General features: G+C 49.2%; 1 protein-coding gene across 3 annotated transcripts in view; it reads left to right on the top strand.

Moving 5' to 3' along the window:
- TSGA10 (testis specific 10) overlaps positions 1–14,336 on the top strand; it is a 125,733-nt gene that overhangs the window by 103,334 nt on the left and 8,063 nt on the right. For all 3 annotated transcript variants that reach the window (XM_068268190.1, XM_068268189.1, XM_068268191.1), the window contains one exon: positions 2,971–3,075. In XM_068268190.1, coding sequence (XP_068124291.1) covers positions 2,971–3,075 — 105 coding nt within the window. The remainder of the gene's footprint in view (positions 1–2,970; positions 3,076–14,336) is intronic.

Genomic DNA, 14,336 nt, shown 5'->3' with positions numbered 1-14,336 from the left:
GCATAAACAGTCATTTACTGCCTAGAGACATGTTCTTGACCGGTTTAACATAGGGTGTACATAACAGGTAGAGAAACATATTTTGAGAACCTGCTGCCCTAGAAAAAAAAGTTACATATATAGCCACAGCACATATTGCTTTTCTTGCCCTGGTTGTTATTTACATTTCCTAAAACACTGATGTGATGCTGTAGGAAGTAGACGCTCCCAGTCCGTGCATGCAGCTGCATAAGGCACTGTACTGTAGACCTAACAAAGCGGGCAGCTCCCGCAAAACGCATTGTTTTTTTTTTCCTGTGTACAAAAAATGTATCGTTAAACCTCTTACCTGAGGTAAGACTGTTTCATTAGCCACATTTACCCATTGCATACTACATTGAGGCACCTCCTCCCATTTAATGCGAATAGGAAGAGGGAGTTGGCTGTCAAGGCTCTGGATAATGGTGAGTTTGAATGGCTATTTCATTCAGCAGGCTGTATGGCCATTTTATTCTGTAGCAGTAGGAAAGAGACTGTTGTAATGCTGCTATTCGTATTCTAATATAAAATTCATTACAAGTATATTACTTAAAGGACACATCTGAGGAGAAATAAAAACAAGATCTACTTACCGTTGGGCTTCCTCCAGCCCCTATCAGCCTATCTGTCCCTTGCTTCAGCTCCAGTGTGCTGGGGTCCCCTCGATTCCAGATTCCGATCTAGCGAAGTAGCACCCGGCGACTGATGTGCATGTATGATCGCGCAGCAGTGCCACTTGCGATTGCACTGACGTAGCCAGGAGCTTTGTGCACTGGCGCAAAAGTACTTTGTCTGTGCACAAAGCTCTCCGCCATGTCAGTGCGGCCGCGCTCACGCCTTTGCAGGTGCCGCCGACCTCAAGAGGTTGGTAGCTGCTATGGAGGGGACCTCGGGGCACCAGCCTGGAGCGGAGCTGCGGCGAGGGACAGATAGGCTGCCAGGGGCTGGAGGAAGTCCCAGATAAGTAGATATTGTTTTTTTTTCTCCTCTGACCTGTCCTTTAAGTGAAGATATTTTTATAGCTCCATGTTCTATTTCAAAACATCTGGAATTTGCTAAGAGATACTGTATGTATGTACTGATATGCAAGAATGAAGCTAGTCAAAGCTCTGCAAAGCTATATTCCACTGAACAAACACTTTTCTCTGACCAGATAAGGGCTATCATTCATAAAGCATTCCCGCATGCGGTAATGCTGAAAACAGATGACTTTACCGACCACTTAGGAAAATGTAAATTCATAAAAGCTGTTACTGCATGAAAAGCTGACATTCCTGAGCAGTGAGGTAAATTACTGCCTTGTGCGGTGATTATCTCAACGCGTCACTAAATGTCAATTCATAAAGATTAGAGCAGGCGGTATTGGGACGGAGAATACCGCTTGCTTTGAAGAGGTGATAAGCGTGGGGATAATGGCAAAGTTAATGGAGACAGATCTCCCAGGCAGCAGCAGTGAAAGCAGAACAAAAAAGGCTTTCCAGAATACCCCAGGCTGTGTTTTTTAACCTCTTGGGTACCTGTTTTCATATGTTTTTTTACATCAGAAAGCCTGCATGTGTAACATTTCTTGAAGTTCTTCTAATCTGTGGCAATTAAATAGATTGGGCTCGATTCACAAAGCGGTGCTAACCCAGTTAGAGACTTTAGGCGTGATAACCATTGCACCACGCTAGTGAAAAGCCAGTTTAGGCATGATAAGTTTAGGCGTGATAATTTTAGGCATGATAAGTTTAGATATGTTTAGATCGTGTGCAAAGTCCCGCACGCAAAGCAGCGCCATTAAACTCTATGCGAAGTGCACCAGACTTTGCTAGCGCAAAACTTTTTATCAGCTGTGCACTGCGGTGCTAACCCAGTTGGTGCTTAAACTTACCATGCCTAAAGTTATCACTCCTAAACTTATCATGCCTAAACTTATCACACCTAAACTTATCACAGCTAAACTTATCATGCCTAAACTGAGTTTAGGCATGATAAAGGGCTTTTCACCAGAGTGCTAACTGTTAGCACCGCTTTGTGAATCAGGCCCATTGTTTAGAAAAACGAATAGACAGATTCAGCGCAGATTCAGGGCAAAGAGAGGCAGTTAAAAAAAAATGCACATCTAAAGGGAAGTTAGGGATGCCTCTTTTATTGTAACCCTGTCTCTGCAGGAGAAAATGTATCAACTCAGGCAGCTTCTCATGTTACGCCAGCCTAGTTTGGGAAATCACTGAACTTCTATCGCAAGTGTAAACATTTTTATGAATGAGCACACAGAAGTCTAAAATACCGAATGCGGTACTTTCCCGCCCGGATTTTTTTACCAAACATACGTTTATGAATGATAGCCATTGTAAAGTAGAAAAAAAGTGTTAGTTCAGTTATACATAGTTTTGGAAAGCTTTGTACAGATCAGTCCCTGCTTGCAAGTGTATACTTTATCTACCGTAAGTTAAAATGTTTTTAGATCTTAAATATAGGTATTTGTTTCACAAGTGTGGGTTTACTTAACTAAGGGTGAGTAAATGAAAGGATTTCTTTCAGCATCTTGGTAATGTTACAGCCACAATCAGTGTATGATTTGGGGATTTTATATATACATGTATATCATATATGATTGTATTTTAAATACTGCATATAAGGCCTTGTTGCGTCTGCGAAATGCAAAGTGCACAGGAAAACGCAAACTTTTTTCCTGTGCATCCACTATGCAGATTTTGGTGTGTTTCCAGACCTCCGTTCAGTTATTCAGTTACTTAGTGCTGTGGCTTGGAACAGGCAGCATGCAGTGTGTTTGTGATTCAGCATTTGCATTGCACTAGTTGGGACAGCAACAAGCAGGCAACCCGAAATGCAGTTTGTTGTGTGCAGTGGGAACAGGGCCTTACAGTACAGTAATAATACATACTACGTTAAACTAATCCATGAAGATAAGTATATTTCTAGGTTTTTTTCATTTTCCACCTCTAGAGGGACTCATAGTCGAGAAGCAGGACAGCTAAAAAATAAGCTAGTTCAACAAGGGGCAGAGCTTGATATTACTAGGAGACAGCTATCCACAGAACGATTCGAAAGGTAAGTTTATGTGTAAATGCACCTGATTGTCATCCAGTCACCATGGCAAATTCTACAGGCTCTCTGAATATGAGTTATATTACAATACATACAATGACTCTGTAGAGGACAAAAAATGTATCCTATATAATAAAACCCTAACTGTCCCTGCATCATCCTCCTGTCCCTGTGTCCCGTGTGTTTTAGCTACTGCGCATGTGTAGCTGTTGGGACAGGAGGAGGACGGGGCCAGGGGGTGCGGGCGGAGGGCAGGTGCTCGCGTGTGCTGACATGCGGCGGTGAGAGACACCCAGAGCCCGTTTTTAAACAGGCTTAGGTCTACTAGTATGAATATACAACTTTTGAGACTTGTTCAGTAAAATAATAGGTGGGATCCACCTTAAAGGAGTTATCAGGCAATATCAAGAAAATAAGTGCTACTTACCCGGGGCTTCCTCCAGCCCCAAGCTCCCAGCATGTCCCTCGCCGCAGCTCTGCAGTCAGCCATTCGGTGCAGCTCCCTTCCGATCCCCGGCGATGACGTCAGGGCGACCTCCAGGTCAATCCTGTCGATCACCGCCACGTGGACCGGAGCGTACTGCGCAGGCTCAATCACGGACCAGGAAGCAGAGGTGGCGAACGGCTGCGGGCAGAGCTGCGGCGAGTGACATACTGGGAGCTTGGGGCTGGACGAAGCCCCGGGTAAGTAGCACTTTTTTTCTTGATATTGCCTGATAACTCCTTTAAAAAACAACCCTATTTAAAAAATAAATATTTAATACAGATGGAAGTCATTGTACTCAATACAAGTCTGTCTTGCCTGGAAGTCCTGCTGATCCTCTGCCGATAATAATTTTTTAGCCATAGACCCTGAACAAGCATGCAGATCAGATGTTTCTAAATGAAGTCTGACTGGATTAGCGGCATACTTGTTTCAGGTGTGTGATCCAGATAATACTGCAGCCAAAGAGATCAGCAGGACTGCCAGGCAACTGGTATTGGTTAAAAAGAAATAAATGTGTCAGCCTCCATATCCCTCTCACATCAGGTATACTTTCTATGAATAAGCAAAATGTGATTGTAAAGGGGGAAGGAGGAGAGGTAGCTCAGTGTGAAGTATTTGTAATTGGAATACTTGTTGTAAATAAAGCTTATTTCAAGGGTATTTGCTCCTTTATTTGCTGGCTAAAAATAAGGCATATGAAATATTTCACTCGGGCCTAACGAAACAAATCTGGGTTTAGTACTGTGAGGAATCGCGGAAGAGCCGCCGCCATGAGCCAGCGGCGGGCGGCTCTTTCCGCATCGCACGGAGAGGCAGCCGCCTCCTCGCATCATGAGGCGGCTGCCTCCGTGCAGCATGTTGCGGAACGCGGCGAAACCGCCGCGTTGGACGCGGCGGTTCGCGCACATGCTCCGGCGGCAGAGACTCGGAGCGGGGCTGCTGCGGCTGGGACATGTGGTCCCTCGAGATTTAGAGTGACGCGCGCGCGCGCACTCAGGCAGGGCCTTTATGGCAGTCAGTAGTAGTCAGCTGACCAGGCTGGTCAGCTGACTCTGGCTTCACTCCCCATTGGTCCAGCACGGTGGGAGGTGCTGGGGAGTGAAAGGGGTATATATACTACTGGCTGGTCATTTCTCGGGTGTCTGGCGTTGCGATCACATACGTGGGAGCACCCAGATCCGTAGTCAGATCCGTTAGTGTGCCGGGACCAGCTGGAGCTGTAATCCTACACTAAGCTAGATTCTGTTGATAGCTTAAAGTACTAGTTTGAATGTGATTATCTGTTATGACCTTTGCCTGCCTTGACTATCCTCCTGAACTTTTACCTTGTACCTCGTTATATCTGATACCCCGTTGCTGAACCCTGCCTGTACTTTGACTCCGCCTCTGCCTCCTGATTTTGTACCCCGATATTTCTGACACCCCGTTGCCGAACCCTGCCTGTATTTTGACTCCGCCTTTGCCTACTGATATTGTACTTATCTGTCTGTCTGTTTACGACCTGGCTTGTCCGACCTCGAGAAACCGACCTCACGATTGGAGGCGGTTCCCCGTCCTGTTAGTGACACTTCCGCCTGAGTGTCACTTTCGGACTTCCCTTCCCACTGTCAGTCTGACTCCTCCCGTCTTGGAGAGCTCAGACCTGCGGAAGGAATCTTTGCAGTTCTCCTTGCTGCACTGAGGCTTGTCCTCTGCATTACTGTTGCACCAATCACAACACTCTACTCAGGTGACCAGAGGTTAGCTAGTATATTGGATTATCGGTGATACTGCAGATCACATATAATCTGGTATACGTCTGTATTTCCCGTGATATGGCAGATCACCGGTAATCAGACCTCTCTGTGCTTCACCGAGCGTTACAGAACGCCAGACCACAAAACCGATGGAATCACGCGCTGATCCTCTGACTGTGCTTGCCACTTCGGTGGATAACATTCATCAAGCACTGGGCCAGCACAAAGCCTTAATCGATGCTCTAACAGGCTCTGTGAAAACCCTCCAGACGTCAGTTGATTCAGTGCGATCCCCTCATAGTGATGACATTCGTATGCCTGTACCTGATAAATTTTCCGGCCACAAGTCTGACTTCCGGAATTTCAGGAGTTGAGTGTTGTCGTATTTCGAGTTAAGACCCTGATCCTCGGGGACTGAGACCCAACGGGTCATCTTTATTAAGACTTTGTTGACTGGGGACTCCCAGTCCTGGGCATATAACCTGCCTCCTACCGATACCGCTCTGACCTCGGTAGAGGAATTCTTTAAGGCCATGGCCATAATCTACGACGACCCTGACCTTGCTGCGTCCTCAGAGCGGAAGCTCAAACTTTTGCGGCAAGGCAGAGGTTCGGTCGAGGATTATGCGGCGGAGTTCCGTAGGTGGTCAGTCACCTCTAGATTTGATAACTTCGCCCTAATGGATTATTTTTTGTCTGGGTTGACGGAGGAGGTCTCCGACTTCATGTTAACCGTACCCGAGCCCAAGACAGTTGATGAGGCCATATCATCGGCCATTCGAGTAGATCGCAGGCTACGCCATCAGAGGCAGGCCAGGGGCAGTCACCGTGTCAGGGTGACTTCGTACGCGGCACCGGTTGCTGCATCCTCTGTAACAGCATCTCCGCCTGTCTCACCCTTTCCGGCCTTGCCTCCACCAGAGCCGATGCAAATTGGTCGATCAAAACTGACCCAGGTGGAGCGAAGGCGGAGGATGACGGAACAACTGTGCCTATACTGTGCAGAGGCAGGACATAGGGTGCGAAACTGCCCCAACAGGGCGGGAAACGGGTCTGCCTAGGAGTAGTGGGGGGTGACACCCTAGGCACACAAACCTCACCCCTTAAAGAGAAAAAATTACTTCTCCCTTGTACGGTCACATGGGATAAGTCTGTCGCCACTGAAGCTTTTATTGACTCCGGCTCAGCGGCTAACTTTATGAACTTTGAGTTTGCTCAGGAGTTGGGTCTACCATTCACTCCCGTGAGACCCTCCATTCAGGTCACGGCAGTTGACGACTCCCCTTTGCAGCGGAATCGTCCCCTGTCACAGACTCCGCTTGTGAAGCTCACCATAGGGGTATTGCACGGGGAGCAGTTACAATTTTTTGTTTTACACATGTCCACCTCCACTATTATCCTAGGCATGCCTTGGTTGCAGGTTCATTCCCCGCAGATAGACTGGGCCACAGGACAGTTGACAGCATGGTCACCTCATTGTTTCCAGCAGTGTTTGGGGAGACTGACATTAGGTCTAACTAAGGTACAGGTGGAGGGTATACCGGAACAATACTCAGATTATGCCGATGTGTTTTGTCCCAAGGCCGCGGATAAATTACCCATTTGACTGTCCCATTGACCTTCGTTCCGGTTGTATGCCTCCTCGAGGCCATTTATATAACTTATCTGGCCCCGAGAAACTCGCCATGCAGGAGTACATCCGTGAGAACTTGGCAAAGGGCTTCATCAGGCCGTCCCGGTCGCCCGCTGGGGCAGGCTTCTTTTTTGTTAAAAAGAAAGACGGGGGTTTACGGCCTTGCATCGATTATCGTGGCCTCAATAAAATCACAGTGAAGAATCGCTACCCGTTACCACTCATAGACGATTTGTTCACACAGGTCACTGAGGCTAGGATATTTTCAAAACTGGATTTACGGGGGGCATACAACCTGGTGCGTATAAGGAAGGGCGATGAATGGAAGACGGCCTTCAATACCCCTGATGGGCACTACGAGTATAGGGTGATGCCATTCGGTTTGTGTAATGCCCCGGCCGTCTTCCAGGAACTCATCAATGAGGTTTTTCGGGAGGTGTTGGGAAAGTTCGTTTTAGTCTATCTAGACGACATTCTCATTTTCTCTAACAACCTCCCGGAACACAGAACCCATGTCAGGATGGTATTAGACAAACTGAGGCAGAATCTGTTATACGCCAAACTCGAGAAATGTATTTTTGAGGTCACGTCGGTTGCCTTTCTGGGGTATATAATCTCCACCTCAGGTTTGTCTATGGACCCTGCCAAGGTCTCCGCGGTCCTGGAGTGGCCGCAGCCGGTGGGGTTAAAATCATTGCAACGGTTCTTGGGGTTTGCGAACTATTATAGAAGGTTTATTAAGGGGTACTCCACAGTAGTCGCCCCTCTCACTAGCCTTACTAAAAAAGGGGCAGACACCACTCAGTGGTCTCCCGAGGCCTTACAGGCTTTTTCTAAGTTAAAGGGGTTGTTCTGCTCAGCACCTATACTCAGGCACGTGGACACTTCTTTTCCGTTTATTGTTGAGGTAGACGCCTCGGAGATCGGGGTGGGGGCTGTGCTGTCCCAGCGTTCTGGTCTTCAGGGTAGACTACACCCGTGTGCCTATTTTTCCCGAAGGTTCTCTCCGGCAGAGAGAAACTACGACATAGGCAACAGGGAGCTCCTAGCCATCAAATTGGCCTTCGAAGAGTGGCGTCATTGGCTAGAGGGGGCTGAGCACACTATCACGGTTTATACCGACCACAAAAACCTGGAATACATCGAGGGGGCTAAAAGGTTAAGCCCAAGGCAGGCTCGATGGTCGCTATTTTTCTCGAGATTTACATTTTTGATCACGTATACGCCAGGTAGTAAGAATACCAAGGCAGACGCACTCTCTAGGTGTTTTGAGCCGGAGACAGCACAGCCCTCTGTTCCCGAGACCACTGTCCCACGAAGTGTGGTGTTAGCCGCCACCGAGACTTGGGAGGACTGGAAAGAGACCTTGAGTCCTTTTCAGCAGGATATCCCGGAAGGGAAGCCAGACGGGGTATTATTTGTTCCGTTACCATTCCGTCTCCAGATCTTGGAGATGATTCACTCTCATAAGAACGCGGGACATCCTGGAGCGTCTAGAACGCAAGATCTCGTGGCCAGATGTGCATGGTGGCCTTCGCTAGCCGCGGACTGCAAAGAGTTTGTCAGGGAATGTGCGGTGTGCGCGAAAAGCAAGCCCTCCCGGCTGGCATCTGTGGGTACTTTGCAGCCTTTGCCCACCCCGAGTGAACCATGGACCCACTTGTCCATGGATTTCGTGGGAGAGCTTCCGAGATCTGAAGGCATGTCAGTTATTTGGGTGGTGGTTGACCGTTTTAGTAAGATGGCCCACTTCGTGCCTCTGAAAGGACTCCCCTCGGCCCAGGAACTGGCCGATTTATTTATCACCCATGTCTTCAGACTGCATGGCATTCCAGAAGACATAGTTTCCGATCGGGGAGTCCAGTTTGTTTCGAAATTTTGGAGGGCATTCTGTCACCAAATGGGCATGAAATTGTCATTTTCCTCGGGGTACCACCCACAGACAAATGGCCAGACAGAGAGGGTCAACCAGTCGTTAGAGCAATTTCTGAGATGCTACGTTGCCGAGGCACAGAGTGATTGGGTTAAATATTTACCTTATGCAAAATTTGCCCACAATAACTTAAAGAGTTCATCCTCAGGTTTCTGTCCATTTCAGATTGTGACAGGGAAACTGCCTAAATTCTCCCCATTGTCAGTTGCGGCCACTCCGTTCCCAGCCTTGGAGGCGTGGCAAAGGTCGTTTAAGGACATGTGGTGGACCATCAAGAATAATCTTGTAAAAGCATTCCAGAGTCAGAAAGGTCAGGCTGACAAAAGACGCTCGTTAGAGTGGAAATTCCAACCAGGAGATTTGGTTTGGGTGTCAACCCGTCACCTGACCCTAAAACAACCCTCTGACAAACTTGGTCCCAGGTTCGTGGGTCCATTCCCAGTTACTAGGAAGATCAACGATGTCACATATACCGTTGATCTTCCCACCAGCATGCGCGGAGTAAGGTCTTTCCACGTATCACTTCTCAAACCCGCAGTCCAGGTGGGTCCCACTCCTCCTCCTCCTGTCTTAGTCGATGCCCAACCTGAGTATGAGGTGGAAAAGATCATAGATTCACGTACTGTACAGAACTCGGTGCAGTATCTCGTACATTGGAAGGGGTACGGGATTGAGGAGAGGCAATGGGTACCTGGGAACCGCATGCATGCGGATGAGTTAGTGAGGGAATTTCATGCAGTACATCCAGAAAAACCTGGAAGGAGCTGTCCAGAGTCCACTCCTCGGGGGGGGGGGGGGGGGGGGGTACTGTGAGGAATCGCGGAAGAGCCGCCGCCATGAGCCAGCGGCGGGCGGCTCTTTCCGCATCGCACAGAGAGGCAGCCGCCTCCTCGCATCATGAGGCGGCTGCCTCCGTGCAGCATGTTGCGGAACACGGCGGTTCGCGCACATGCTCCGGCGGCAGAGACTCGGAGCGGGGCTGCTGTGGCTGGGACATGTGGTCCCTCGAGATTTAGAGTGACGCGCGCGCACTCAGGCAGGGCCTTTATGGCAGTCAGTAGTAGTCAGCTGACCAGGCTGGTCAGCTGACTCTGGCTTCACTCCCCATTGGTCCAGCACGGTGGGAGGTGCTGGGGAGTGAAAGGGGTATATATACTACTGGCTGGTCATTTCTCGGGTGTCTGGCGTTGCAATCACATACGTGGGAGCACCCAGATCCGTAGTCAGATCCGTTAGTGTGCCGGGACCAGCTGGAGCTGTAATCCTACACTAAGCTAGATTCTGTTGATAGCTTAAAGTACTAGTTTGATTGTGATTATCTGTTATGACCTTTGCCTGCCTTGACTATCCTCCTGAACTTTTACCTTGTACCTCGTTATATCTGATACCCCGTTGCTGAACCCTGCCTGTACTTTGACTCCGCCTCTGCCTCCTGATTTTGTACCCCGATATTTCTGACACCCCGTTGCCGAACCCTGCCTGTACTTTGACTCCGCCTTTGCCTACTGATATTGTACTTATCTGTCTGTCTGTTTATGACCTGGCTTGTCCGACCTCGAGAACCGACCTCACGATTGGAGGCGGTTCCCCGTCCTGTTAGTGACACTTCCGCCTGAGTGTCACTTTCGGACTTCCCTTCCCACTGTCAGTCTGACTCCTCCCGTCTTGGAGAGCTCAGACCTGCGGAAGGAATCTGTGCAGTTTTCCTTGCTGCACTGAGGCTTGTCCTCTGCATTACTGTTGCACCAATCACAACACTCTACTCAGGTGACCAGAGGTTAGCTAGTATATTGGATTATCGGTGATACTGCAGATCACATATAATCTGGTATACGTCTGTATTTCCCGTGATACGGCAGATCACCGGTAATCAGACCTCTCTGTGCTTCACCGAGCGTTACAGAACGCCAGACCACAAAACCGATGGAATCACGCGCTGATCCTCTGACTGTGCTTGCCACTTCGGTGGATAACATTCATCAAGCACTGGGCCAGCACAAAGCCTTAATCGATGCTCTAACAGGCTCTGTGAAAACCCTCCAGACGTCAGTTGATTCAGTGCGATCCCCTCATAGTGATGACATTCGTATGCCTGTACCTGATAAATTTTCCGGCCACAAGTCTGACTTCCGGAATTTCAGGAGTAGAGTGTTGTCGTATTTCGAGTTAAGACCCCGATCCTCGGGGACTGAGACCCAACGGGTCATCTTTATTAAGACTTTGTTGACTGGGGACTCCCAGTCCTGGGCATATAACCTGCCTCCTACCGATACCGCTCTGACCTCGGTAGAGGAATTCTTTAAGGCCATGGCCATAATCTACGACGACCCTGACCTTGCTGCGTCCTCAGAGCGGAAGCTCAAACTTTTGCGGCAAGGCAGAGGTTCGGTCGAGGATTATGCGGCGGAGTTCCGTAGGTGGTCAGTCACCTCTAGATTTGATAACTTCGCCCTAATGGATTATTTTTTGTCTGGGTTGACGGAGGAGGTCTCCGACTTCATGTTAACCGTACCCGAGCCCAAGACAGTTGATGAGGCCATATCATCGGCCATTCGAGTAGATCGCAGGCTACGCCATCAGAGGCAGGCCAGGGGCAGTCACCGTGTCAGGGTGACTTCGTACGCGGCACCGGTTGCTGCATCCTCTGTAACAGCATCTCCGCCTGTCTCACCCTTTCCGGCCTTGCCTCCACCAGAGCCGATGCAAATTGGTCGATCAAAACTGACCCAGGTGGAGCGAAGGCGGAGGATGACGGAACAACTGTGCCTATACTGTGCAGAGGCAGGACATAGGGTGCGAAACTGCCCCAACAGGGCGGGAAACGGGTCTGCCTAGGAGTAGTGGGGGGTGACACCCTAGGCACACAAACCTCACCCCTTAAAGAGAAAAAATTACTTCTCCCTTGTACGGTCACATGGGATAAGTCTGTCGCCACTGAAGCTTTTATTGACTCCGGCTTAGCGGCTAACTTTTTGAACTTTGAGTTTGCTCAGGAGTTGGGTCTACCACTCACTCCCGTGAGACCCTCCATTCAGGTCACGGCAGTTGACGACTCCCCTTTGCAGCGGAATCGTCCCCTGTCACAGACTCCGCTTGTGAAGCTCTCCATAGGGGTATTGCACGGGGAGCAGTTACAATTTTTTGTTTTACACATGTCCACCTCCACTATTATCCTAGGCATGCCTTGGTTGCAGGTTCATTCCCCGCAGATAGACTGGGCCACAGGACAGTTGACAGCATGGTCACCTCATTGTTTCCAGCAGTGTTTGGGGAGACTGACATTAGGTCTAACTAAGGTACAGGTGGAGGGTATACCGGAACAATACTCAGATTATGCCGATGTGTTTTGTCCCAAGGCCGCGGATAAATTACCCATTTGACTGTCCCATTGACCTTCGTTCCGGTTGTATGCCTCCTCGAGGCCATTTATATAACTTATCTGGCCCCGAGAAACTCGCCATGCAGGAGTACATCCGTGAGAACTTGGCAAAGGGCTTCATCAGGCCGTCCCGGTCGCCCGCTGGGGCAGGCTTCTTTTTTGTTAAAAAGAAAGACGGTGGTTTACGGCCTTGCATCGATTATCGTGGCCTCAATAAAATCACAGTGAAGAATCGCTACCCGTTACCACTCATAGACGATTTGTTCACACAGGTCACTGAGGCTAGGATATTTTCAAAACTGGATTTACGGGGGGCATACAACCTGGTGCGTATAAGGAAGGGCGATGAATGGAAGACGGCCTTCAATACCCCTGATGGGCACTACGAGTATAGGGTGATGCCATTCGGTTTGTGTAATGCCCCGGCCGTCTTCCAGGAACTCATCAATGAGGTTTTTCGGGAGGTGTTGGGAAAGTTCGTTTTAGTCTATCTAGACGACATTCTCATTTTCTCTAACAACCTCCCGGAACACAGAACCCATGTCAGGATGGTATTAGACAAACTGAGGCAGAATCTGTTATACGCCAAACTCGAGAAATGTATTTTTGAGGTCACGTCGGTTGCCTTTCTGGGGTATATAATCTCCACCTCAGGTTTGTCTATGGACCCTGCCAAGGTCTCCGCGGTCCTGGAGTGGCCGCAGCCGGTGGGGTTAAAATCATTGCAACGGTTCTTGGGGTTTGCGAACTATTATAGAAGGTTTATTAAGGGGTACTCCACAGTAGTCGCCCCTCTCACTAGCCTTACTAAAAAAGGGGCAGACACCACTCAGTGGTCTCCCGAGGCCTTACAGGCTTTTTCTAAGTTAAAGGGGTTGTTCTGCTCAGCACCTATACTCAGGCACGTGGACACTTCTTTTCCGTTTATTGTTGAGGTAGACGCCTCGGAGATCGGGGTGGGGGCTGTGCTGTCCCAGCGTTCTGGTCTTCAGGGTAGACTACACCCGTGTGCCTATTTTTCCCGAAGGTTCTCTCCGGCAGAGAGAAACTACGACATAGGCAACAGGGAGCTCCTAGCCATCAAATTGGCCTTCGAAGAGTGGCGTCATTGGCTAGAGGGGGCTGAGCACACTATCACGGTTTATACCGACCACAAAAACCTGGAATACATCGAGGGGGCTAAAAGGTTAAGCCCAAGGCAGGCTCGATGGTCGCTATTTTTCTCGAGATTTACATTTTTGATCACGTATACGCCAGGTAGTAAGAATACCAAGGCAGACACACTCTCTAGGTGTTTTGAGCCGGAGACAGCACAGCCCTCTGTTCCCGAGACCACTGTCCCACGAAGTGTGGTGTTAGCCGCCACCGAGACTTGGGAGGACTGGAAAGAGACCTTGAGTCCTTTTCAGCAGGATATCCCGGAAGGGAAGCCAGACGGGGTATTATTTGTTCCGTTACCATTCCGTCTCCAGATCTTGGAGATGATTCACTCTCATAAGAACGCGGGACATCCTGGAGCGTCTAGAACGCAAGATCTCGTGGCCAGATGTGCATGGTGGCCTTCGCTAGCCGCGGACTGCAAAGAGTTTGTCAGGGAATGTGCGGTGTGCGCGAAAAGCAAGCCCTCCCGGCTGGCATCTGTGGGTACTTTGCAGCCTTTGCCCACCCCGAGTGAACCATGGACCCACTTGTCCATGGATTTCGTGGGAGAGCTTCCGAGATCTGAAGGCATGTCAGTTATTTGGGTGGTGGTTGACCGTTTTAGTAAGATGGCCCACTTCGTGCCTCTGAAAGGACTCCCCTCGGCCCAGGAACTGGCCGATTTATTTATCACCCATGTCTTCAGACTGCATGGCATTCCAGAAGACATAGTTTCCGATCGGGGAGTCCAGTTTGTTTCGAAATTTTGGAGGGCATTCTGTCACCAAATGGGCATGAAATTGTCATTTTCCTCGGGGTACCACCCACAGACAAATGGCCAGACAGAGAGGGTCAACCAGTCGTTAGAGCAATTTCTGAGATGCTACGTTGCCGAGGCACAGAGTGATTGGGTTAAATATTTACCTTATGCAAAATTTGCCCACAATAACTTAAAG

Source organism: Hyperolius riggenbachi, chromosome 2 (genome assembly GCF_040937935.1).
Source record: "Hyperolius riggenbachi isolate aHypRig1 chromosome 2, aHypRig1.pri, whole genome shotgun sequence".
NCBI classification, from domain to species: Eukaryota; Metazoa; Chordata; class Amphibia; order Anura; family Hyperoliidae; genus Hyperolius; species Hyperolius riggenbachi.
The sequence above is the reverse complement of the archived record's forward strand: the minus strand, read 5'-3'. Positions and strand labels throughout refer to the sequence as shown.